The sequence below is a fragment of the Rhinopithecus roxellana genome, chromosome 9 (genome assembly GCF_007565055.1).
Source record: "Rhinopithecus roxellana isolate Shanxi Qingling chromosome 9, ASM756505v1, whole genome shotgun sequence".
NCBI lineage: Eukaryota > Metazoa > Chordata > Mammalia > Primates > Cercopithecidae > Rhinopithecus > Rhinopithecus roxellana.
In genome coordinates, this window is record NC_044557.1 from 142,271,003 (window position 1) to 142,290,472 (window position 19,470).

The 19,470-nt window shown below is 41.2% G+C and overlaps 1 protein-coding gene across 4 annotated transcripts; it reads left to right on the top strand.

Annotated features, from left to right (window-relative positions):
- The first annotated feature begins 5,837 nt into the window (after window positions 1-5,837).
- On the top strand, window positions 5,838-18,209 carry LOC104655225 (arylamine N-acetyltransferase 1). Of its 4 annotated transcripts, XM_030938181.1 has the most exons (5): window positions 5,848-5,925; window positions 6,951-7,098; window positions 8,110-8,493; window positions 14,594-14,672; window positions 17,200-18,209. In XM_030938181.1, the coding sequence occupies exon 5, from the start codon at window positions 17,206-17,208 to the stop codon at window positions 18,076-18,078; it is 873 nt and encodes a 290-aa protein (XP_030794041.1). In that variant the 5' UTR covers window positions 5,848-5,925; window positions 6,951-7,098; window positions 8,110-8,493; window positions 14,594-14,672; window positions 17,200-17,205; the 3' UTR covers window positions 18,079-18,209. The 4 variants fall into 4 exon arrangements, with proteins under 4 accessions (XP_010352929.1, XP_030794041.1, XP_030794042.1 ...); XM_030938182.1 differs by lacking the exon at window positions 8,110-8,493; XM_010354631.2 differs by lacking the exon at window positions 6,951-7,098 and having other exon boundaries at window positions 5,857-5,925.
- The last annotated feature ends 1,261 nt before the right edge of the window (window positions 18,210-19,470 follow it).

Below are 19,470 nucleotides of genomic sequence, written 5' to 3' on the forward strand. Positions count from 1 at the left end.
CCAAAACAAATTTTAGAGATACCATGCCTTATAGAACTTCTAGAAGTGATAGATTTTAAATTTATGAACCATTTCCTTGAATTGAAATTAACAGCAGAGAATTTCCAATCTAGGAAAAAAATCTACTTTTCTTCCTCCAAAATCAGAGAAATCAATGAAGTGAAACATGAAAGATTCATGTGAGGTGCCCTCTATTGAAAGCATAAATTTTGACACAATCAGAGAAAAACATTATGAGAGAGGATGATCATTAAGTTAATATCTTCCAGTTACCTACACTTGTCCCTCAGGTAAGTCACTGAGTTATGAATGGGGTTTGTTCAACTACAGTAGTCCTTCCCACCCACATAAGATTCTTAAATCCCCTTCTATCAGAGAATTACTCTTGTAGTAAATTAGGATTCCTAAAGGGAATATCAAGAGCTCTCAGCAGTATTGAGGTTAAATCACTCTTTCCAGCAATAAACGTTATTTCTGAAAAGTAAAACTGAAATCGAACCTGTGTCAGTTAAGTGTCATTGCAAAGTTTTAAACTGTGCTCAGTGTTTAAAGGTTTTATTTTTCCCCAGTAGGATTGAGGTATAATTGACAAAAAAAAAAAAAAAATGTACATATTTAAGGTGTACCATGTGATGTTTTGACACATATATGCGCTGTGAAATGATTATCAAAATAAAGCTAATTAGCACATCCATCACCTCACGTGGTAACCATTCCTTTTTGTAGTGAGAGCACCACAAAGTGAAATGGTCACTTGTGTGGGCTGCCTGTTTGGTGATGGAAGCTCAGCTCACAGCAGATGCGAAAGTAAAACAACTTGAGTAGGACTTACAATTAGAGAAAAAAGCTTTTCTGAGCTCTATCATCAGAACTCAGCTTAATTAAAAGCTGATATTCATGATATAGTGTTTTCTTCTTTTCTTTTTCTCTTTCTTTCTTTTTTTTTTTTTTTTTAAAGGTCTTCTGCTTTTAGTCAACTGAAATCTCCTTTAAGACATTTTTTTTTTTTTTTTTGGTGAGGTGGCTCACGACTGTAATTGCAGAACTTTGGGAAGCCGAGGCAGGTGGATTACTTGAGGTCAGGAGTTCTAGACGAGCCTGGCCAACAGAGTGAAACTCCGTCTCTACTAAAAATACAAACATTAGCCAAGTGTGGTGGCACACGTCTGTAGTCTCAGCTAGTTGGGAGGCTGAGAGAGGAGAATCGTTTGAACCCAGGAGGTGGAGGTTGCAGTGAGCCGAGACTGCAACATTGCACTCCAGCCTGGGGGACAGAACAAGACTGTCTCAAAAAAAATTTTTTTTTTATGTTTGGCGCCTTTCTTGTTGGCGTGATTTTTGTCTTTGTAACTTGTTCTTCCACTTCCTTCCATGCCTGTTCTTCCTTCCTTTTGCCATCTTTGATATCACATGAAAAAAATCTAGGGGAGACTTGTAGAGACCTTGAAGTTGCACTGGGCCCTGGGGAAGCTGCAGTGTGGAGAGGGGGCATGCAGGCTGGTGCGTAGGCATGGGGGCCGCCATGTTGGAGCTCCTTGCAAGTTAGGTATAGTGTGCCAGCACAGAAGCTATGATGCAGCCTCCAGGGCACCTGAGGCAGCCCTGCAAGCAGGTGTGGCCAGGCTGGGGCCCTGGGAGAAGCCAGCAGACCGAGGGGTGCTCAGGTTGGACTGGCCCTATTTGATGGGCTAGACCACCCTGCAGGGTTCAGGACTGACAGTTCTCCAAGGGCTAAAGTCTCCTATGGGAGCAAGTTGGGCCTAGGGTGATGGCCATCCCTGGCCATGCTCTGCTACAGATGCTCCCGGACCAAACCCTCTGGGCTCTACATCAGCTGGTTTGCAGCCCCCTACCTCTTCTCTAAGCAGCTCTCCCTGCCAACTTGTGCCTCTGGTGGCTGAAGGGTCTCCTTCTGCTGGAGTTCCAGAGACCCGTGGTGAAAGCCAGTTGCTCCATCCCAGTTCAACTCACCTGTTCCCCTGGAGCTGCTGGGGCACAGGAACAAGACCAGGTATGCAGTAGCCCCGTGTAGGTTTCCCAGATTTCCCCCTCTCAGTCCAGCTTCTGTGTGTTCCCTCTGTTCACTCTCAGTGCCTTCCCTCTGAAGATCTGCCAGGAGTATACCAGTCGTCTTGGTCCCTTGATGGCAGCTGTTTTACCTGGCTGCATCTGGTCAGTCATTTTGCCTCTACTCAAAAACTTCTTACTGTTAACGTGGGAAAAACTGAATGCTATTCTTCTAAGATCTTCACAAGGCAAAGATGCCCACTCTTGCCATTTCTATTGAATATAGGACTGGATGTATGAGCAAGAGCAATTAGTCCAGAAAAAATAAAATAAAAAGTACATAAGCCCTTTTTTCATGTGTGTGTTGGCCACATAAATGTCTTCTTCTGAGAAGTGTCTGTTCATGTCCTTTGCCCACTTTTTAATGGTGTTGCTTGTTTTTTTTCTTGTAAACTTGTTTAAGTTCCTTATAGACGCTGGATATTAGACCTTTGATGGATGGATTGCAAAAATTTTCTCCCATTCTGTAGGTTATTTGTTCACTACTGACGATAGTTTCTTTCGCTGTTTAGAAGCTCTTTTGTTTAATTAGATCCCGTTTGTCAATTTTTGCTTTTGTTGCAATTGCTTTTGATGTTTTCATCATGAAATCTTTGCCCATGTCTATTTCCTGAATGGTGCTGCCTAGATTTTCTTCGAGGGTTTTTATAGTTTTGGGTTTTATATTTAAGTCTTTAATCCATCTTGACTTAATTTTTGTATAAGGCTTAAGGAAGGAGTCTAGTTTCAATTTTCTGTGTATGGCTAGCCAGTTCTTCTAGCATCATTTATTAAATAGGGAATCATTTCTCCATTGCTTCTTTTTGTCAGGTTTGTTGCAGATTAGATGGTTGTAGATGTGTGGTCTTATTTTTGAGTTCTCAATTCTGTTCCATTGGTCTATATGTCTGCTTTTGTATCAGTACCATGCTGTTTTTGTTACTGTAACCTTGTAGTATGATTTGAAGTTGGGTAGTGTGATGCCTCCAGCTTTGTTCTTTTTGCTTAGGATTGTCTTAGCTATCCAGGCTCTTTTTTTGGTTCCATATGAATTTTAAAATAGTTTATTTTTCTAATTCTTTGAAGAATGTCAGTGGTAGCTTGATGAGAATAGCACAGAAATTATAAATTACTTTGGGCAGTATGACCATTTTTACAATATTGATTTTTCCTATCCATGAGCTCAACATCACTGATCATTAGAGAAATGCAAGTCATAACCACAGTGAGATATCCATCTCATGCCAGTCAGAATGGTGATTATTAAAACACCAGGAAAAACAGATGCCAGTGAGGCTGTAGAGAGATAGGAATGCCTTTCCACTGTTGATGGGAATGTAAGTTAGTTCAATCATTGAGGAAAATGGTGTGGCAATTCCTCAAAGTCCTAGAATCAGAAATACCATTTGACCCAGCAATCTCATACCTGGGTATATACCCAAAAGAATATAAATCATTCTGTTATAAAGATACATGCATGTATATGTTCATTGCAGCATTATTCACAATAGCAAAGACATGGAATCAACCCAAATGGCCATCACTGACAGACTAAACAAAGAAAATGTGGTACATATAGACCATGGAATACTACACAGACATAAAAAGGAATGAGATCATGTCCTTTGCAGGGACATGAATGGAGCTGAAAGCCATTATCCTCAGCAAACTAACGCAGGAGCAGAAAACCAAACACTGCATGTTCTGACTCATAAGTGGGAGCTGAACAATGAGAACACATGGACATAGGGAGGGGAACATCACACATTAGGGCCTGTCAGGGTGACGAGGGTGAGGGCGCAGGGAGGGGAGAGCATCAGGAAAAATAGCTAATGCAAGATGGGCTTAATACTTAGATGATGGGTTGATAGGTGCAGCAAACCACCATGGCACACATTCACCTATATAACAAACCTGCACATTCTACACATGTACCCCAGGACTTAAAATAAAAAACCAAAAAACCAAAAAAAAAAAAAAAAAAAAAAAAAAAAAAAAAAAAAAGAGGTAAAAAAAGAGCCTAAAAGGAAAAAGTAAATTTTTTTCTAATTGTTGATGACATGATCCTGCATATAGAAAACTCAAAACACTTCATAAAAGTTGTTAGAATAAATCCAGTAAAGTAGCAGGATACAGAATCAACATATAAAAATCAGTTGCATTTCTTTACACCAATAATGATCTATGTGAAAAAGAAATCAGGAAAACACAATCCATCACAATAGCATCAAAAAGAATAAAATAGATGGTGGAACAAGGTGGCCAAATAGAACCCTCCAGTATTCATTCCCCTGCAGGGACATCAAGTTCAACAAGTATCCTCACGAGCCCAGGCAGCACAGTGCACAGTAGACAGAATCTACCTCCTTAGGAAGTAAAAGGAACGTTAGTGTGGGATTTTGCACTGGAGCCTAGTGCTGACCCCACTGCAGTGGAACACAGCACTGGGCAGAGCCTCCAAGGCCCTTGATTCTACGCTGGAGGCCACAGAGGGAGCATTTAGACCCACCCTGGGTCAGAGGGGAATCTGCTACCTCAGCAGGAGGAATCCAAGTTCCCGTCCACTTCACAACCACCTAGCTAAAGTGTCTTTTGACCAGACCCTAAAACAAGAATTTGCATTCAGGTAGATTATTTGGGAGATGATTTAAGGACGCACCAGTGCAAGAGTGGGACAGTGAGACCAGGGCAGTTTGAGAATCGATAAAGGGTGCATTATTGGCAAGTTACCTGTGAACAAAGGGAGCATAATTCCACTGGACAACACCAGGAGGCAGTGTTATACAAGCGTAAGAGTAATTCCACCTGACCAGGTACAGCACAAAGATATTTAGCCTCCAACTCCCATCATCCTGGGCTGAGTAGTGGTCCCAGCCCCTTAGTTTTCGAGTCTGTCTAGCTTGCCTGAGGACATGCCAAGAGAAAGCCTTCCCATAGAGTCCCGAGTTCACGCGGCAGGACGCCAGAGGCATGTTCCACAACAGTAGGTGCCAAACACACAGCACAAGGCAACACTCACTGGTGGAATGTCCTCAAAACAAAGAAATGATAAATGTTTGAAGTGATAGATGTGCTAATTATCATGATTTGATCATTATGCAGCGTACACATGTATCAGAACATCACATTGTACCCGGTAAACATATACATTATGTGTGAATAAAGAAACAAAAATTATATTGTATAGAGAAAAATGCATAAGAAACAGCAAGAGTTGTAGATCAACAATATGAATGTAAATAAAGTACACCAGCATAAACAAAGCCATATGACATATATCACCCTCATGCCCCACACATGGAGCTATTTCAGACACATTACCCAGTGCCTTCAGATAGAGAGGCCAGTGGGAATGAGGATGATGGATGAAGGGAAGAAAAAGTTTTAAAAGAGGCCTAATGGGAGTTGATGAAGAAAGTAAGCCATAAACTTGGAGCGTGATTAAAGCCTTCCATCTTCCTCTTTTGCCTCCTCTAGGTTACCAGTTCTGCTTTTCCTGGACCTGTTCCAAGCTCTCACGTTCCACATCACACATGGGACATCTGGTGTCAGGCTCCCAGAGAGCAGGAACCAGGTGAAATACAAGGGCACAGTCCTCCCAGCCAGTGGCATGGGGATAATCGGACAGTACAACTCTCCATACTTTTTTAATGGAAAGATATGAATAAGGGGTCCACAGGAACAACCTGAGGCCCTGCAACTACATTTCCCAGGGCTCCCTGGGGTAACCCTAAGGTGACTCTGGGGGCGGGGCCACTTGGACATCCAATGAGAGCACTTTCTCCTGCAGACTTTGAAAGTGAGAGCACTTCCTCATAGACGTTGGACGTGGGAGGTCTGCTTTCAGTCTGGTTCCTGGTTGCTGGCTGAAATAACCTGGTAAGTGGAACTCTGTAAGGGACTTGCAGCGTACTTTGAAATTGGGGTTTAATCCTATGTCAAGTGTGAGTACAGGAGAGTAGATTCTATACGATGTCCACATTTCAAGTATAAGGTTGTTCAGAAAGTCTGACTGGCACATACTTGAAAGCTAATGCTGTCACTACTCCACATCATAGTGGTGACAGTTACAGGTCCTTGATTCAAACTGTTGGGTTTAGAGTCACAGCCGCTTTATAGCTGTGAGAACGTGGCCTAGTCACTTAGTTTCCCTAAAACTCAGTTTCTTTTTCAGTAAAATGGAGCTATGAGTACTGCTTACTTAAAGGAGTTGTTGTGAGAATTAAATATGTGTGTTAAAAGATAGCCGATGTGTTTAAGGCAACATTCTCAATAGGATTTCCCTCTTGGTTACTTGTAACCGTGATGTTCACCCTCCTCTGTCCCCAGTGGTGTGCGTCCCAAAGGACCCAGTTAGTCCTACAGGCAGCAAGCTCGTAACAATTCCGGCTCCTCTTGCACTAGCTGATAAAAAGCCCCTAATGATCCCGGATGTCCAGAATGATTGTTTTCTGTAGTTTGCAATGCCTATGGGAATTTCAGAGGGAAGTTTTTGTTTTCTTGAGACAGAGCCTTGCCCAGTTGCCCAGGATGGAGTGCAGTGGCACGATCTCAGCGCACCGCAACCTCCTCCTCCTCCTGAGTTCAAGTGATTCTCCTACCTCAGCCTCCTGAGTCACTGGGATTACAGGCACCCGCCACCGTGCCTGGCTAATTTTTGTATTTTTAGTAGAGATGGGGTTAATTTTTGTATTTTTAGTAGAGATGGGGTTTCATCATCTTGGCTAGGCTGGTCTGGAACTCCTGACCTCAAGTGATCCACCCGCCTCGGCCTCCCAATGTGCTGGGATTACAGGTGTGAGCCACCATACCAGGGACAAAGTTTTATCATGGCTGAAGGATGCTTAGTGGAGAGGGTCTCCAGGAGGCATGAATGACAAAAAAATTAACTCCTTCACTGCCAGACTGAGAGCATCACCCGCTGAATGTGGACTTGCAGAATTCTACAGAAGAGAGGAGACTGGCCCAGACAGCCAGCCCCAGGAGCTGAGGGCCCAATGGGCTTTCTACCCTGGATGCTGCTCCCATGCCGACACGATGCCCACTACAATGGTATACTTGTTTGTACTTTTCTAATTAAAAAAAACAAACAAACAAAAAATCAGACATACTCTTTGCTCTTGAATGCTTGAAACTCAGAACAGGTGACCACACCTTCCTCCTTAAAAGCAACTTTTTAACCGCCAACTTTCTACCTGCACGCTGCCCAGAGACTTATTTTGTCTGGCCTCTGCCGTCTTCAGCAATGGCAGCTGTTTTTCTCTAGATTTGTTTTCCTGGCCTGCTGCAAGTACCCCCCACCACTTGCCTGGCCCCAGTCGGCATTAACTGGGGGCAGTGAGTGGCCTTCTGGACATGAACAACTATTGAATGATGGTCTTTAGGTGTGGCTACCTCAGCAACCCCTTTTCTTCCAGAGACTCAATGGGCTGGCTTTGGAGGGGGCTAGGTTGTAGTGTCAATTTAGTGGGATTCCATGCCTTTCTTCCATGGTGGTAGAGACAAAAGAGAAGGAATAAGAAAAGCAACGCCACTCATTGGCTGTCCTTATAATTCTTCTAATTATTAATGCCAGAAATCTATGCAGCACGTGTAGATGATTTTATCTCAGTCCACAATTGTACTTGTGCTAATTGTAGCCTTAAGGCGTAACACCCCTATCTCATAGGCAGGCTACCTCTGTGTTAATCTGCTTTTAATTCTTCTATGTTGGGTTCCTGTTTATAACTTTTTCAAGAGAAAGAATAAAGGTTTCTTTAGCGATAAACAAAAAGAAAACCACTGCTGTGTATTTAACATGTATAGATTCTAGGGACCTGGAATTGAACAATGAGATCTGTGTATCCACCTGCTCTCCAGGTGTACCACATCCAATCATTTGATTTATTATTGAAGTGTCAAGTCACGTAGGGGTAAGTCACAATAGCTGGTCAACAGTTGAATATTGATCATTCAACTACACAACATTCATCAACTCTGCAGAAAAACACAAGCATTTTGCCCAACGTCCAGGGCCCTCTAGAAGTTGCCTCATTCTGTGTATCCTACCTTTCTTTTACACAGCTCTCCAAAATGTCCACCAAGGCGACTTAAGTCAGGTTCCCCCAAACCAGACACCAAGACAAGAATCCATGTGTGAGAAACTGAAGGAAGTGCTGGGAGAGCCCCAGCTGCAGCCTGGATGTGAATTGCAACTCTGAAGTGCGTCCAGACGCAAGGCAAGGGCACTAGGCTTTCCAGACCTCCTACTAAGTCATTGATCCAGCACTGCCCTGGCAGGACATAAATCCCTGGCACTTCTAGCTCTCTGCAAAGAAGGGCAAAGCAGCTTCAGGAGCCCCTGGGAGTGCTCCAAAGAGAGTCTAGGGTACAGGTCCTAAAGTAGAAGAACATAGAAGGCCGGCCAGGGGCACTGCGAGATGGTAAAAGAGATCTGAAGGGATCCAGGTAAGTTACTGGAAGTATTCTTCCTGCGCTAACCCCAGTCCTGAATCCTTGCCAGCCAGCCCCGTGTTCCCTCTTAGGTACCCTGAGCAGGCTCTATTTTATGCCCTTCCATACCTACGGTGGAAACCAATAGGTGTGTTTGTTTGTTTTCAGACAGAGTCTCATTCTGTCGCTCAGGCTGGAGTGCAGTGGCACGATCTCAGCTCAGTGCAAACTCCACCTCCCGGGTTCAGGTGATTCTCCTGCCTCAGCCTCTCGAATAGCTGGGACTACAGGCATATGCCACCACACCTGGCTTTTTTTTTTTTTTTATTTAAATTTTTCATTAGAGATGGGGTTTCACCGTGTTGGCCAGGCTGGTCTTGAACTCCTGACCTCAAGTGATCCACTCGCCTCGGCCTCCCAAAGTCCTGGGATTACAGGTGTGAGCCATTGCGCATATATATATATATATATATTATATGGTTTTTGTTTTTTCAATTTTTTTTGTCTAAAAAACTTCAGACAGGGAATGCACTCTCCAGTTCCCTTCAAGCGCTACCCTCCTTATTTTATTGTACCTAGATAGGTCTTGCCTTTACATTTCAATAATTTAACCAGAATATGTTCCATTAAAAATCTTTTAATTGGGGGCCATCAGACTGGTTGACTCCTATGGTTTCCTTTTCATTCTTTTTACTGTTTACCAGTAAACAGTAGAAAACTAGAGACTTCACCAATCAGAAACTGTCAACTAACCTCTAACTAGGGACTTTTCACTCTAACCAACCAAATAGCTTTTCCTTGTCTCACTCCTGCAAACAGTTTATAAAAGTTTCTCTCCTGCCCTCCCCTTTCCTCAGCAGAGCATTGAGCCACCCGTGGTCTGGTGCTGCCTGACTCATGAATTGCTGTCTAATAAACTTTAAAAAACGTTATACCTAAAAAATGATCTTTTAACAATTCCAGTGTTGACAGTACTGGATTGGACTCTCCTAGACTCTGGTCTTTCTTAATCTTCACATTTAATTTTTAACTTCATATTTCTATCTCTATATAAGCCAAAATGACTCATTCAAAAGCTGTAACTCTTGTAACTTTTCTACTCTTTGTTCTGTATTGAAAGGAGTCAGTGTTCACCAACACTCCCTTAGTGTGACCCCTCTCCTTCTTGGTTTCCATATTCATCTACTCGTTCACTGGCCATGAAACAGAAACTATCAGGACACCTCAGTTATTGCATTTCTCAAGCTCTTTTATGTTTGATATTACCTTTATATTCATGTTGCCTTTATGATCAAGTGAAATACTAGCCAGAATATTTGGAGCACACACTTTCCCTTCAATACTTTGAAGATAGACTTCTGTTACTTCAACAATGGATATTTCTGTGTAACATTCTCTTGCTGGCCTGATGTTTTCTCTTTTATGAAATATTTTCTTTCTCTGCCAGATGCTTGAGTAGTTGTCTTTAATTCTGACTTTTAAAAATTTAACAAAAATATATTCCAGGGGCATACATGTTGTATCGAACTTTCCCAGAATTTTCTCTGTTATCAGCTTCAATGTTTTCATCATTTCAGGAAAATATTTATCTTTACATACATTTTTCTTTTTTTTTAACTTCAAGGGGTACAGGTACAGGTTTGTTACATAGGTAAACTTGTGTCATGGGGGTTTGTTGTACAGATTTTATCACCCAGGTGTTAAGCCCAGTACCCATTAGTAATCTTTCCTGATCCTCTCCCTCCTCCCACCCTCCAACCTGTGAAAGGCCCCAGTGTGCGCTCTTTCCTTCTTTGTGTTAATTCTCATCATTTAGCTCCCACTTATAAGTGAGAACATGTAGTATTTCATTTCCTGCTCCTGTGTTAGTTTGCTAGAGATAATAGCTTCCAGCTCCATCCATGTTTTCATGAAAGACATGATATTGTTCTTTTTAGTGGCTGCATAGTATTCCATGGTGTATAAGTACCACATTTTCTTGATCCAATCTGTCACTGATGGGCATTTAGGTTGATTCTGTGTCTTTGCTATTGTGAATAGTGCCATACATTTTTCTATTGCACTTTTTGCGTTCTCCACTTCAGAAGCACCAATTGTCTTTGCATTGGCTTGTCCTTGACTGCTTTCTATTAGATTCTATCTTAATTGCTTTATCATTTAATTAGCCTTTAGTATGAATATCAAGCTTTCCTTCCATATAAGCAATGTGATATGACATTGTATCTGTATAGTTCCTTTCTGTTCATCATTAATTATGTATTCTGTTGATCATTAATTAGTTCCATTTCTGTCCTTAATGAGTATTCTAAGGTATGAAATCTTTCCTTTTATAAAACTTATTTTACCACTTTATTTTTAGCTGTTTGTTACTGAGTTGATTTTACATGGTCCATAGCCCCAGATACCTTTACAAAATTTTTTTTTCAGTTTTTCTTAAATTGGTTGTGGTTTTTTTGTATGTAACTTCTAAGCATGTTATGTCTTTTCTTCTAATCCCAATCTCATAGTATTTTCATTTTGTCTTCATCATTTTTATGTGTGTATAGCTCTGTTTCCAACTTTTATTTGTTGCTTGAATCTGGTACAGCTGGTGAGATGTCCAACTGGGGTTGGCGTAGACTTGTGAATCGAGGAAAATGACGAGACGAATCTCAATCATTTTAGGAGATTTATTTGCCAAAGTTAAGGATGTGGGCCTGGGAGACAGATCTATGCCTTTCTCTGAAGATGATTTTGAGGCCTGCAAATTTAAAGGGGAAAGGATGGGGTATCAAGAAGCACAGTTTTCATGTAAGAGCGGGGTTGGGAGGAAAATGGTCATTCATGGCTTTGGTTCCGTGAATCTGCATTTTTTGCATAAAATGACATAAACAAAAGAGGCAGAGGAAAAATGCAGGGACTCTGCATTTTACGTAACATACCTGGTGGCTCAGATGCTACTCTTTTAGCTGTGGGTTCAGCCAATTGGTTACCCTGACTCTCTGGTGTCTAATTTTGAGTGACTTGGCATTTTTATAATTGTCAAACGTTTTGGTTTTAGAATAGCTTCTCACAGCTCTGATACTTGCTGTCCATTTTCTATGGGTTGCCCTGAGGAGGTTAAATACCCTCTCTCTTTCCATAGCATCCCAAAGGCACGAGCAACCCCAAAAGCGTAGCAGCTGTCAGTGTAAATGTATGCAGTCTTCTCTTTTGCCACTTGACAAGCTCGAATCAGGGCAGTTAGTCTGGCTACTTGAGCCAATCTGGCTTGGGGAAGAGGCCCGGCTTCAGTTACCTCTAGTAAGGAAACCACCGCATATCCTGCTCTAAAATTTCCATTTTATCCTCTTAAATAAGACCCATCGATATACCATTCTATCTCAGCATTATCCAATGGCATCTCTTGGAGGTCTGTCCTGGGGGTGAGAAGTTGGTCAGTCATCAGAACACAGTCATGAGGGGAGTTGTCGGAAGGGCCCGGCAAGAGAGTGGCTGGATTAAGATTACAGAGCAGGAAATAGTAATATTGGGAGATGATAAAAGCAAAATTTCGTAAGAGGCTAACCAGTTGACAGACAGATACTGGGTATGACGAGAATTTAGAAGGGTCTCAATAGGATGTGGCACAAAAATGGCAAGGGGGGAACCCATAATTATTTCTTCAACAGACTTGCACAGAAGGGCGATGGCTGTTATTACTCTTACACAAGGAGGCGGCCCTCGAGCCACAGCATCCAGCTGTTGGCTATAATAGCCTACAGGTCTCTGATGATCACCATGTTTCTGCGTCAGTATCCTGGATGCAGTACCTCCAGTTTCACATACAAAAAGGGAGAAAGGCAATCTGTAATTTGGGTGCCGTGAGGCTGGGAAATTAGTTAGAATTTCCTTTATTTGTTATATAGCCGATTGTCCCTCTGGAGTCTACATGATGAGATCAGGTTGTTCATTTTTTAGGTATGCATATAGAGGGTGAGCCATAAAGGAGAAATGTGGTATCCAGTTTCTACAACAGCCTGCCAGTCCCCCAAAATCCTCTAAGTTGTTTCTTGGTGATGGGCATTGGGAAAGCTAAAATTTTTCTCACTTTATCAGGGTTAATACTCAGTCCTTTGACTGAGATAATATGCCCCAAATACTTAACTTGCAGTAAGCACAGCTGAAGTTTGTCTTTGGACTCTGTACCCTTGCTGGCTGAGTAAATATAGACTATCTTCCTGGGAGGAAGATTCTGGGCCTGGACAAAGGAGAAGGTCATCCACGTACCGAATGAGTGTTGAGCTCTGGGGAAAAATTAGATCCTCTAAATCAGTTTTTAGTATTTGGGAAAAGTAAGTGGGACTTTCTGTATACCCTTGGGGCATTACAGCCCACATATATTGCCATTCTTTCCAAGTAAAAGCAAGCAAACAAATATGGGCTGTCTGGATCTACAGGAATACTGAAAAAGGCACTGCAGAGAGTCACAACTGAGAAATACTGGCTGGTAGTGAGTATAGCTGATAGAACGGTATGTGGGTCGGGGACTACTGGGTGACTGGCTATTACAATACTGCTTATTGCCCTCAAGTCCTGCACAAATCTCCATTTTCTCCTGCTCGGTTTCTTTACAGGGAATATAGGACTGTTGCAGGGGATTGTGCAGGGAATAATGAGCCCCTTTTTAGATAATCTTGTGTAATAGAGGCAATTCCATTTACGACTTTCTGTCATAGAGGGTATTGTTTAAGGTTGGGTAGGAGTTTCTTTGGGTTTATCTCTACCTTTATCGGAGTGGCTGAGAATACTTTCCCTATGTCTGTATTGACTGAGACCATAACTGGGAGGGGACATCCTTGAGCAAGCATCCTCTTCTGGTGTTAGCAGGAAGACTGGGGAAGCTAAAAGCAGTTTTACTGTTTCCCGCTCTTTATTCCAGTGTTTTGTCTTCTCCCCTATTACTTACTTCTGTGTCTCCATTTCATTCTCCCAGCCACAAGATGATGTTTCAACATTACTAGTACTAAATTGTGGTACGTCGTCCGGACATTTTGTAATTCGGTATTTTTGGTCTCCTGGCCCCAATTCTAAAAAAAAGTTCACTTTTTGATGAAAAAGAGATACGGGCATTATGGATGTTGAGGAGATCACGGCTCAAAAGACTGACAGGGGCCCCAGGGCATCTAAGAAATGTATGGTACCTACTGAGCATGTCACATACTCTTAGAGCCTGCGGCAGGGGAGCTGAACCGGATGGAATGGTAAGATAGAGGTTTGGACTTAAAACGAGATCATTTTATTAGACACAGCCACCATGGTAATTCTTTCATTACTCTGAGGAATGGGGTTTCTAAATAAGGTGGGATTGATCAGAGATATAGTTGTGTCTGTGTCAATTAAGGCAGCTGTAAGCTCATGGTTTATTATTATATTAATGTCTCCCAATTTGTTTGTCATGGTGAAGTTTTAACAGCTCACTTGGAGTTTCCTTGTGGGCAAAATATGGGGGAGGTGTGTGACTTTTCATCTTGTAGCCATCTTATTCAGGAACCAAGAAAGGGGGAGGCAGATTTACATGACGCACTTACCAGCTTGACTTTTCCCTTTGGCTAAATGAGTCTGGATGTCCCACAATTTAATTTCTTTTCACAGAGGCCTCAGTTTTTTTTAGTGGAGGTGAGGAGAGGTGACTATGACAAGAGATGCTCTGATGGCGGATCTTCTGTATGTAGATGGTCCTTCTTTCTTTTGAGTAGCATCATACATTAAGGGCCTTACCTTGTTTATCTGCCTCAACACGTACAATTATAGTTGTACCTAGAGGAAGACCGGGTGCTGGCACTACGTCCTGGTCTTTGATGATCAGCTGGTGGGTTGTCTCTGGAGGCTGTGGAAGCCCCGCTCCTGGTGGCTTTCCCAGCTTCCAGGTTTTTAAGCCAGAAGGTTCTAGCCCCATCAGCGTTTCTCCCATCTCCATAGTTATAGTTTCCACACACTTTCTTATACAACTCAAATGTTTGCTTTACTGTGCAGTCCATTCCCTCTGTTTTGTGATTTTTAGGAAATCTTCATAATTTGTGGTCTACAATACTATTATTTTGTTTTCAAGGAAGTCATGTTATATATTTCTAACTGTCTTTTCTCTTATTTCTAGAATTCAAGCCAGGAAGAAGCAGCATTCTGTCTTTTGGATTAAAACTGAAGCTCAACCTACTTTCAGCTTACTAAGAAAGGTATTAAGTGCCTTTCTGAGAGCTCTCAGTAGGCTTCCTAAGCACGTTCACTCTGCCTCCTTTAAATCTTATATTTATGATCAAGATGAAAGGGAGGGAGGGATGTATCACTGCACATTTACAAGTGGATCTATAAAGCTAATAGTATTTTCAGTGAACTCTTTTCCTGAGCTACTTTCCAAGTGCTTTCAGCATTCCACCTTGAAGCACAGTGTTAGTAATGCACAATTTCTTATGTTCAGCCACAGAATGTTCAAGTGTGATTTGGTTACAACATACTGCTCTATCCAGGCCTCTAACAAAACTGACTTCTTCCAAATGGACTTGCAGTTGCTAAATTCCAAATCAACACCTTATCTTAAAAATTAAGAAAAGGAGAGGAAGGATGGAGGGAAGGGAACAGGGAGAGTACAAGAGAGAAAGAAAGAAAAAAGAGGAAAACAAATGCTTGCAAACAAGTTATACCAAATAAAAGAGATATAAAGGAATTTCTTAATAGAAGGAATGATATTCTAAGCAAGAATCAAATGTCCAGGTATGTATAAACTGCCTTCTTCCTTTTGGATCAGCTTCTCTCTCTTCTTTACATACTCAGTACAAATTCTAGGTTAGGGGGCACAGAGGGGTTGGCATGGTCTAACTAAATACAACTTGTTCTCTCTCTGGGTGGTAGAACTTTAGAGCTTGACCAAATGTTAAGAAAGGGTGCTGGTGGAAGTTAGGATGAGAAGAAATGCAATCTAATAGATTTAGGAGAAATGATGTCGACATCGAGAACAGAGAAAGTTGGAAACTGGCAATATGGGGAGGATAGCTGGGTCAGAAAGGAAAAATAGGAGAATATAGAAGAAATGGTATGAGAAGGGAAAATAAGAGATGCTTCACTTATTATCATTCAACTGGGGGCAGCTCCCTTTTACAAGGTCATCCTCAGGCCATACCACATTACAAAAGAGTTATACTTGAGGTCTGTACAGCACTGTCACAATCAAAGTCTCAAAACATTAAGAGTCCATGATGTCAGCTTTAAAAAACCTTTTCTAGAAGATTTAACAAAATAAGGGGCATTTATTTTTTTTGGTTCACATTACCTGAAAGTTAAAAGATAGCTTTTGGCTTCATTGAGGTGTTTCCTCATTCTACCTTCTCTTGTTTTTCATTTCTTGATAAACTTGGTGAGCCCTTTGTTAGTGTTGTTCTTCAATAGGTTCTCACCAGTAGCTTTGAATGAGTACCCCACCAGCTTCTACTCACCAATAGCTTTGAATGAATACCCCACCAGCTTCTACCTTGTAGCAGAATGTACACGCTGAGGTTTCAGCAACAGTTCCTCAATAAAGTCTCAGCTCTACATAGGGCATATGTTGTCCATGAGTTGAGCACTGGTCCTAGAGCATATGTGTTCAAAATGGTTCCACCTAGTTCATGTGACTGTCCTTAAGGCGCAATATGGGCAGCCTATCCTCTATACAGTCGCCAGAAAGATCACTTTGATGGTAGCAAACATTGCTCAATTACAACCTTTCTCTCAGGCCTCTCTCATTGACATTTCTCATTCCACTTAGAGTAAAAGCCAAAATGCCAGTCTTAGCTCCAAGGCTGCAGTTGCCTGTCAGATCTCATCTCAATCCACTCTCCTTCTCACTCACGTGCTCCAACTGCCCTGGCTTCCTGAACGTTTTTTGAATGCTCAAGGCATTTTCCAGCTTAGGGCCTTGTTATTTTCTGTTCTCCTGCTTGGAACAATCCTCCTCACGCATATCCTTAGGCCTTATTCTCTGGCATCCTTCAAAACTTAGTGAGTTTTTTTTTTTTTTTTTTTTTAACCAACTAATTTGAAATTGGAGCTCTCCCTGTGCACTTACTAAGTCATTTCTTTAGCTTTCCCAGGGTACTTACTACAATCTAACACGCTGCATGTTTTATCCACGTATTCAGTTTCCTATATATGTCACTCCAACTCCCACAATAAGATTTTTGAGAGTAAACAAGCACTAGATCGGTAGGAAACACATTACAGCTATTCACTAAACTGTTTCTTGAGTTAATCAATCAATGGATGAGTGAATCAATACAGTTCTTTGAGTGGGAAACTTTGTATAAGCCTCAGCTAAATGGGAAATTGAGTGGGTCATGTACCACAAATACTATACACTCTATTGCATGATTCTCCTGCCTGCATCAGAAGATGTTTATAAGCCTATTTTAATGAATACCAATTGGAATCTCTCTTTTATTAATCACCAAGAGAATCATGAACAAGCTCTTTATCATTTGACTCATCATTTAGTCTTGATTTCCAACTTCTCACACTTGAAAGAAGACATAATACATTTCTTACAGGATTCTGGGACTATTAACTGAACTTACATGTGTAAAAGGAATTTATATAATAAAAGCACTAGAAATAATTATTATGCTTATAACCATTGTATTTTTACATATTTAAAATATAGCCATAATTAGCTTACTCAAATCCAAGTGTGAAAGTAATATGATTTGCTTTTGTTTTGTTTTCCTTGCTTAGGGGATCATGGACATTGAAGCATATCTTGAAAGAATTGGCTATAAGAAGTCCAGGAACAAATTAGACTTGGAAACATTAACAGACATTCTTCAGCACCAGATCCGAGCTGTTCCCTTTGAGAACCTTAACATCCACTGTGGGGAAGCCATGGACTTAGACTTAGAGGCCATTTTTGATCAAGTCGTGAGAAGAAATCGGGGTGGGTGGTGTCTCCAGGTCAATCATCTTCTGTACTGGGCTCTGACCACTATAGGTTTTGAGACCACGATGTTGGGAGGGTATGTTTACAGCACTCCAGCCAAAAAGTACAGCACTGGCATGATTCACCTTCTCCTGCAGGTGACCATTGATGGCAGGAACTACATTGTCGACGCTGGGTTTGGACGCTCATACCAGATGTGGCAGCCTCTGGAGTTAATTTCTGGGAAGGATCAACCTCAAGTGCCTTGCATCTTCCGCTTGACGGAAGAGAATGGATTCTGGTATCTAGACCAAATCAGAAGAGACCAGTACATTCCAAATGAAGAATTTCTTAATTCGGATCTCCTAGAAGACAGCAAATACCGAAAAATCTACTCCTTTACTCTCGAGCCTCGAACAATCGAAGATTTTGAGTCTATGAATACATACCTGCAGACATCTTCAGCATCTGTGTTTACTAGCAAATCATTTTGTTCCTTGCAGACCCCAGATGGGGTTCACTGTTTAGTGGGCTGCACCCTCACCTATAGGAGATTCAATTACAAGGACAATACAGATCTGATAGAGTTCAAGACTCTGAATGAGGAAGAAATAGAAAAAGTGCTGAAAAATATATTTAATATTTCCTTGGAGAGAAAGCTTGTGCCCAAACATGGTGACAGATTTTTTACTATTTAGAATAAGGAGTAGGCTGGGCGCGGTGGCTCACGCCTGTAATCCCAGCACTTTGGGAGGCCGAGGTGGGTGGATCACAAGGTTAAGAGATCGAGACCATCCTGGCTAACATGGTGAAACCCCATCTCTATTAAAAACACAAAAAATCAGCTGGGCGTGGTGGCGGGTGCCTGTAGTCCCAGCTACTCGGGAGGCTGAGGCAGAAGAATGGTGTGAACCTGGGAAGTGGAACTTGCAGTGAGCTGAGATCACACCACTGCACTCCAGCCTGGGCGACAGAGTGAGACTCCATCTCAAAAAAAAAAAAAAAAAATAAATAAATAAATTAAAAAGAATAAGGAGTAAAACAATCTTGTGTATTTGTCACCCAGCTCACCAGTTATCAACTGATGACCTATCATGTATCTTCTGTACCCTTACATTATTTTGAAGAAAATCCTAGACATCAAATCATTTCACCTATAAAAATGTCAGCATATATAATTAAACAGCTTTTTAAAGAAACATAACCACAAACCTTTTCAAATAATAAAAATAAAGATATTTTAAAGATGGCTTTTAATGTTGGTTTATTGTTGAATTCCTAGAAAAGTTTTATTGGTAGATGAGGAAATAAAATAATGTGAAAAAACTTATTGTCTATAAAGTATATTCAAACATTGTTGGCTAATATAACTTGAATTGAAATGGTTTTTGGAAGACAACGATATTATGGGGCTACATAATTTTTCCTGAATGTTCTCTTCCTCTGATCTTTCTTGTCTCTTAAATTATTTTACTTCCTTGTGCTCTTTGCCATATGAGAACGAACATGAGCTTTTCTTGTATAGATCTGAGTTGAAATCCTGCGGACACTGAGTGAATTACTTTTTGTATCTGTAGCTCTGACTCCTTAGGCATAAAATGGGAATAATGCTTTTACAGTTCAGTGGCAGAACTAAAATCCCAACAAGTATTTGTTATATGGATCAATTAATAATGTCAGTCATGTTTTTGGTACTAAGTCATTATTTAATAAAAGTTATTCTTCTATCTTGCTTGCCCCTCCTCCCGCACCCCGTCATCTGCCTGCTTCTTTCTTGATTAAATATTGGTAAGATATTAGATGCCCAAGATCTAAGAGTGCTTCAGAATCTGAATCTTTGCTTATCTATAATTCAGATTTTCTGTTTGTGGATTCCAGTATCAGGACTACAGTTTAACTTGCAGACTTGATCTTACACTATTCTCCCTCTTCAACTTGTGATCATTGTAATAAAGTTAAGAGAAAGGCAGGGACTAGAATGAAGAAATTTTAGTTAAGAGAACAAAGTACGTTGTAACATGGGTATTTTATGTGGCAATATAACAGTTGGGAGTTGCTGGTGTGGGTGGATATCTTACGAAGAGGTAGAA

What these genes read in the sequence shown, in the direction of transcription:
- LOC104655225 (XM_010354627.2), top strand. Translation starts at nt 17,206, where the DNA reads ATGGACATTGAAGCATATCTTGAAAGAATTGGCTATAAGAAGTCCAGG.